General features: G+C 39.3%; 1 protein-coding gene across 1 annotated transcript in view; it reads left to right on the top strand.

Moving 5' to 3' along the window:
- The first annotated feature begins 6163 nt into the window (after nt 1-6163).
- Nucleotides 6164-7908, top strand: part of FAM170B (family with sequence similarity 170 member B) — a 2356-nt gene continuing 611 nt past the window's right edge. Inside the window, exons 1-2 of the mRNA XM_006916925.1 lie at nt 6164-6275; nt 7637-7907. Coding sequence (XP_006916987.1) covers nt 6164-6275; nt 7637-7907 — 383 coding nt within the window. The remainder of the gene's footprint in view (nt 6276-7636; nt 7908) is intronic.

Genomic DNA, 7908 nt, shown 5'->3' with positions numbered 1-7908 from the left:
AATTGGTATAGAAGGAAGTACCTTAACATAATAGAGGCCATCTATGACAAACCCTCAGCCAACATTATACTTAGTGGTAGAAAACTAATAACCTTTCCTCTAAGATCAGGAACAAGGCAAGGCTGTCCATTATTGCCACTGTTATTCAATATAACATTGGAGGTCCTAGTGAGTGAGTGCAATCAGGCAAGAGAAGGATATTAAAGGCATCCAAATAGGAAACAAAGAAGTCAGACTGTCACTATTTGTGGATGACATGATTCTCATTGTAGAAAACCAAAGAGACTCCTCAAGAACACTACTAGAAACAATAAGGAAATACAGTAAAGTTTCTGGATATAAAATCAATGTTCAAAAATTTATAGCATTCCTATACACTAATAATAAAGTGTCAGAAAAAGAAGTGGAAAAAAATAATTCTTTTTGCAATTGCAACAAAATAAAATAAAATACCTAGAAATAAATCTAATGAAACGTGAAGGACTTATACAAGGAAAACTACAAGACCCTATTAAAAGAAATTGAAGAAGATACAAAGAAATGGAAAGATATTTCATGTTCTTGGATTGGAAGAATCAGCATAGTTAAAATGACCATATTACCGAAAGCATTATACAGATTTAATGCAATCCTCATCAAAAGCCCATCAGCATTTTTTAAAGAAATGGAACAAAAAAATCATCAGATTTGTATGGAAGCACGAAAGACCCTGAATTGCCAAAGCCATTCTGAGAAAAAAGAATGAGGCTGGAGGCATCACTCTGCCCAACTTCAAATTATACTATAAAGGGACAGTAATTAAAACAGCATGGTATGGCAGCAAAACAGACACATAGACCAGTGGAATGGAATCGAGAGTCCAGAAGTAAACCCACAATTATATGGGCAAATAATTTTTAACAAAAAAGCCAAAAACATAGAGTGGAAAAAGGAAAGCCTCTTCAATAAATGGTGCTTGGAATACTGGAAAGCCACCTGCAAAAGAATGAAACTAGACTGTTGTCTATCACTACACACCAAAATTAACTCAAAATGGATTAAGGACCTGAATATAAGACCTGAAACAATAAAATGCATAGAAGAAAACATAGGAACTAAACTCAAGGTCCTTGGACTTAAAGACTCTTTTATGAATTTGACCTCAAAAGCAAGGGAAGTAAAAGCTAAAATAAGTGAACGAGACTACATTAAACTAAAAAGCTTCTGCTCAGCAAAAGTAATAGTCAATAAGACAAAGAAACAACCATCAGAATGGGAAAATGTATTTGCAAGCAATGCCTTCAATAAGAGCCTAACATCCAAAATATATAAGGAACTTATACGACTCAACAACAAAAAAACAAACGATCCAATCCAAAAATAGGCAGAAGACCTGAACAGATACTTCTCCCTAGAGGACATACAGATGACCAACAAATATTTGAAATGATGCTAAACAAGCTATTAGGAACAACAACAACAACAACAACAACAACAACAACAAACAATTCAATCAAAAAATGAGCAGAGGACCTAAACAGACACTTCTCCCTGGAGGACATACAAATGGCCAACAAATATATGAAAAGATGCTCAACATCATTAGCTATTAGGGAAATGCAAGTCAAAACCACAGTGAGATACCATCTCACACCTGTTAGAATAGCTATAATCAACAGAACAAGCAATAACAAATGTTGGAGAGGGTGCGGAGAAAAAGGAACCCTCATACACCGCTGGTGGGACCGCAAACTGGAATAGCTTCTATGGAAAACAGTATGGAGGTTCCTCAAAAAACTAAGAATTGATCTACCATATGATCCAGCAATCCCTCTATTGGGTATTTATCCCAAAGACTTGAAAACTCATATTCGTAAAGATATTTGCACACTGATGTTCATAGCAGCATTATTCACAGTGACCAGGACATGGAAGCAACCAAAGTGTCCTACGATATATGATTGGCTAAAGAAGCTGTGGTACATATATACAATGGAATATTACTCAGTCATAAGAAGAAATGAAATATTGCCATTGCAACAACATAGATGGACTTTGAAATAATCACACTAAGCAAAAAAAGCCAGACGGAAAAAGTTGAAAATCACATGATATTACTTATATGTAGGATATAAACCTAAAAGCAACAAATAAACAGGACAAATTAACAGAGACTCATAGACATGAACAATGGACTAGTGGTTACCAGAGGGGAGGGATGGAGGGGAGAGAGGAAAGAAGTTGACGTGGGGGGGATTTTAATCATTTCTCCATTTAAACATAAATAACTAACAATTAAAAAAATAAATAAAATACATTTTACTATGCTCGTAGTTTCTGAGAATCAAGACTTCAGTCAGGGCAGATGGCTGAATTCAGCAGGGATGTCTAGTCTCTGCTCTAAGTTGTCTGGGGATCCAGCTGGAAGACTCAAAGGCAGGAAGCAAAATTTCCTGAAAGTCTCGTTCAGTCACACCTCTGGTAGCTGGTTGGAACTTTTGCTGGGACTGTTGGCTGGAACATCTCCATGTTGCCTCTCCATGTGACCTGGTCTTCCTCAGAACACAGTGGTTGAGTCCAAAGGAGAGTGGAGAGAGTAAGAGGAGAGAGAGAAAGAAAGAGAGAGAGAGAGAGACAGAGAGACAGAGAGAGACAGAGAGAGAGACAGAGACAGAGACAGACAGACAGAGAGACAGAGACAGAGAGAGACAGAGACAGAGAGAGACAGAGAGACAGAGACAGAGACAGAGAAACAGAGAGACAGAGACAGAGACAGAGACAGAGACAGAGAGACAGAGAGAGAGAGAGAGAGAGAGAGAGAGAGAGAGAGAGTCATATCTTTTATGATCTAGAATCAACTATCTCCAAACATCACTCTTCTGCATCCTGTTGGTTGAGGCAAATCCATCCTGGTTCAGGAAGAGAAACCCTGTCTCTCGAAGAAGTATCAATTCACGATTTCACGTCTTGTGAAGAGCATGTGGGATGGAAGATATATGGGATGGCCACCTTTAGAAAATACAATTTCCTACAGCCCCACCTAATCTTTCTTCCCTGAGGTTATCATTACTCCCATTTCTTTATATCTCCTCTGTGACTTTACATACATAAGTAATATAGAATTTCATTTGGGGCTTTGGTGGGGAGGAGTTAGATGTAAGTGAGATTCCCTTGCATCTTTTTCACTTAACAGAATTTATTAGTACATGTAGGTCTTTTTCTATTTGTGACTATATAATATTTTACAGCTTTGTTATGCTGTAATTTATATTTTTGATGGACCTTTGAAAAGTTTCTTGTTTTTTCCTATTACAAACAATACTACAGTAAATATTTCTCTACATGTTATTTTACTCACATAGCACAAAATGTAAATGTTTCTCAGGAAATACTTGACTAGTACAGTGCTGAAAAAGGGGTATGTCCACTTTTAATGTTAATGGGTAGTACCACATTCCCTTTGAGAAAGACAGGTTATACTGTTATCAAAAGCATGCAATAATGTTTATGTCCTCATGTCCTCATGAGGATGCAGTATTGTCAATATTTTTAACTCTTGCTTTATGGGCGAAAATGATACCATGTATATCATGAATTTTTAATTTGTAGTTTCGTTATTATAGTAGGTTGGACATTTTATATGTTTATCAGCCATCTGCATTTCTTCTCCTGGGAATTGCTTTCTCATTTCCTTTACTGAACTGTTCCTTTCAGTTTGACTAAAAATCAGAGAAATGCCAATTGAAACAGTAAGATTTTTTAAGCAATGAAGTTAAAAAGAAGATAACGAAGACTAAAAGATGTTTGTGAAGACTGATATCATTTAAGTATAGAAAAACACCCTTTCATTACGAATGTTAGGTTTTACTTTCTTTGCCTACTTAAAAATATAAAGGCCTTTCAAAGTGAGAAGCAAACAAGCTTTTATTTGAGATAAATAAAAATAGCTACAGGAATCATTAACTAAGGAAGAAGCCCAAATAATGTTCCTATCAGAAAACAAAGGCAAGGGTTATTTATGAGAAAGGAAAGGGGAACAATTACATCAATAGAAGGAAGGCATTTCTATTGGTGCAGATAATATAACATAGTGATTTTAATTCTAAACAATGTTTTTAATTTTCAGTCCAGTAGCCATCAGTGCAGTAGTCACAATAACTGCTTTCTTGTTGTCTTTGCAAAAAGTTCTCTGGGACACAAAGTTGACCTAAGCCTAGTCTAGTAGAAAGGTTATTTGACCTGTTTTAACATTCCAAGGTTTGAGGCATAAGACAGGGAAAGCAATTCCTCTGGCACAGGAGCTCTGGCTTCATTTTAAAGTGGCCTCTTTTATGTTATTGTTTACATCTTTGTAAACATTTAAAATTAAAACATAACCCTGAACCATATGAAAATATTCTCAGTTGTTTCATATGAGATGAGATCAAAGTTGATTTAATAAGAATTGTCATTCTCATTTATTGACTGAGTCTTCTTTTCCTCTCAGACTTTTATTTACTTTCTCTGTTAAAGACTTGAATATATAATGCGATCTTTTTCTGGGCTACCTTTATCTTCCATTGATCTATTTATTTTTTTCTGCTGGTACCACCTTGTTTTTATAAGACAAATCTCTGGATTTATTTGGTAAGAAATAACACATTTCCAGTATTTTCCTCTTCCCACAAGAAAACGCTGTCTTTGTTGGTGTGTGTGAATTTCATCACTCTGTAAATTTCTGTGGGGTTTTCCTCCACACAGTGGCCTCTCATTCTGGAGAGGAATATGTTCCTAGGTGCTGGCTGTGGTGTCATGTTACTTTTGAAATATTGGAATAACTTTTATTCCATCACTTTTTGAACTATTTAAACACTAGGATATCCTGGAGCAAAGACAGATGGCAGGTGGGATGTATCTGGAGTGAGGTTTGTGCGGGTGGAGAAGCAGGGGATTATCAGAGTGGTAGGGTGAAAACAAGCTTGCCCAGGGCTGCAGAGATCTGAGGTGCAGAGAGAAGGCAGCGCCACTAGGTAAGCACATCCTTGTCAACAGCTCCTAAGTATTCATTTATTTGTTCCTTAATTTGACGATTATTTCTAGAGTGCTTGTTAATGTGTCAAACATTCTAGATGTTAGGGATATAATAGGGGAAACAAATGAAGCCTCCTCATGGAGTTTACATTGAAGGCAGTGGCAATGAATACAGAGAAGCCCATCATGCAGGTACACGCATCTGAGGGTAATAAATGCTATAATGAGAAATAAAGAAGGGTAAGGTGACAGAGGAAGATGAAGGCTAAAGAGTGCTGTCTTCTTTAGGGTGTCCAGGTGGGCTGCTCTGATAAGGTGCTGTTTCAGCAGAGACTGAAGTAAGAGAGTAAACCACAGGAATCCTAGGGGAGAGGGATCCTGGCAGACAGAAGGGCAAGTGCAAAAGCCCCAGGAAGGAGCATCCTGTGTGCTGGGCGAATGTGAGAATCCAGAGAGGGGACTTGAAAGACGAGACGTGCCTGGGGACCCAGGCCATGGAGGGTCAAGAGGCCTAAGTGAGGCAGAGGTGGGAACTTTGGAACAATGTGGAGGAGACAAGATTATTCATTGCACACTGTTTCCCCAGTGCAAAGTAGGCCTATTTTGATGTTGGGGGATGACAGTGTGTGTATGTGAGTGTATGTGTGGTTTAGTGAATCTAGTGTGAATTTGTGTGCATGCATGTAAGTAGTTGAATGATATGTGTGTATCTGTGCATGAGTATGTGAGTTTAAATGTGTGTTTTTATGCATGTTTGAGTGTGTGCATGTCTGACTATGTATGTGTGTCAGTGTGATTGAGCATATGTATGTTTATATAAATAGCTACGTGGGTGTGTTTAGGCATTTGTGTCTTTATGTATTACATGTTTACTTATGTCTGTGCTTTGTGTTTTTGTGTGTCGTTATAATATACAAGGCAGAAAAGATCCCAACGGGAAATGAGAACCTGGTGGGAAGCCTCTCCTGGAATCCTAGCTGGGTTTCTGTCTCTGCCATGGGTCATAGAACAGAACAATGTCACTGATGAGGTCACAGAATAAAGCTGGGATCCTAGTGACCATGGGGGCCCCAGCGATCACTCAGGCTGGGGTCAGTGGAGGGCTTCAGCACAACCCAAGCCAACTCTCAACAAACAGCTGGAACACTGAACCCCCTGGGCCTGGTGTCAAGTCATGAAACGCCACTTTACAGACCATAAGGGAGAAGAGTCACCAACAGATGGGGCCACCCTCAGCTTGGCCAGCCTGGAGCTCACAGAGGAGAGCGTGGAAGTATGCTGGCCAGGTAAGTCCAACGAAAGAGCTAAAGAATGTGGCAGGTGTGTTCCCTGGGAGGGAGGTCCTGGAGGAAGAAGATTAGGTGCCAGGTCACTCCTTGATACTGCTATCAGATTGTTGCTTTGGCCATTAAAATAGGTGGTGAGTATAACTGAGGCCAATGTGAGTGTATGAGGTGATTTCAGGAGGTATGAGGATGAAGATGTAAAATGTTAATCATTATGTGTTTTAATGTGCATTGGAAAAACTGAGTTGACATGTCAATCCTATGATTTCGGCAGTGATATAGAACATTCCTTTATAATAAATTGATTAAAGTTAATCTAGAACATCAATTCGAAGACATCTGTGAAGTGACCATGGGCAACACCTAAGGGTAACACACAGGCTCTCGGGGTGAACTGCTTGGCACCACCAGCTTTGGCTCCGTCGGTCATTTAAATGCTCTGTGTTTGTTTCCTTATTTGTCAGGTCGGAATTATAACAATGCAATTTCTTAAGATTTTTTGAGTACTTAAAAGAGTTAAAACATGGCAAACACTTACATGGTGATGAGGATACAATGAGAGTTCAAGGAGAGGGCAAGATGCTCCCTGGGTTAAGGTGGACACACATCAAAAATGCTAAAGGGGAAGATGGAGCTGGTCGGCCTGGCCAACGCACTTCTCATGCCTTTTTAAATTGGCTTTACTGAGCTGTAATTTCTATACACAAACCTCAGCAATCGTAAGTGTACCATCTGAAGAATTTTGACATGTGTTTATTTGTGTAAGCACTACCACAATTATGATAACAGAACATTTCATCACTCTAAAAAGTTCCCTTGTCATCCTTTATGGTCAGTTCCCCTGCTGCCCAACATCTTTGTAACCTCTGATCTGTTCTCTCTTTGGATAGTTTTACCTTTTCTGGAATGTCAACTCAATAGCATCATATACTTTATGGCTTTTTTACCCTGGCTGCTTGTATGGAGAAGAGTGCATTTAGAGATTCACTGATGTTTTGCGAGCATCTGTAGTTCATTCCCTTTGGTCACTGAATAAGTTTGCATTGTACCATAATCTGTCTATTCACTAGTCAATGGCCTTTTTGAGGTTGGTTAAGTTTTGGGCTTTTACATTCATACATTATTTGATCTTTATCATCATGTCTGTAATTTATAAAACATCCGTCTATACATTATTTGATCCCTATCAATACCCCATAAGGTCAGCATTGTTATCACCTCTATTTTATGAAGAAACAGGCACAGGGAGGTGATGTTACCTGCCTAAGGGCTCCTGGAGCCAGGATCTTTTCAGAGTCCTGAAGGTGGGTTTGGCGCTGATCTCTTAGAGACACTGATGAAAATCTTCTTTCACTTTTCAGGGAGCACAAAGAGGGAGGAGTTATCTCCACGGCTGGGGCCAGCTATTCCCCACCAGGAGGATATCTATTTCACCTCCAGAGCCCAGGGGATGCTGAGCTGGAGCAGCTCCCCATCGTCCCAGTCCTCCTCTGAGTATCAGTCCTATTCCCAGTACCAGTCTTGCTGCTCCTACCCGTACGGCAATGAGGACACAACCAAGCAAAGTGTGTGTGCCTTCTACACCCACGTGCAAACAGTGCAGGGTGTGGCCGTGGCCTGGGAGACTGCTGGC

The sequence above is a fragment of the Pteropus alecto genome, unplaced genomic scaffold (genome assembly GCF_000325575.1).
Source record: "Pteropus alecto unplaced genomic scaffold, ASM32557v1 scaffold287, whole genome shotgun sequence".
Classification (NCBI taxonomy): domain Eukaryota; kingdom Metazoa; phylum Chordata; class Mammalia; order Chiroptera; family Pteropodidae; genus Pteropus; species Pteropus alecto.
This window is presented reverse-complemented; position numbering and strand designations above follow the sequence as displayed.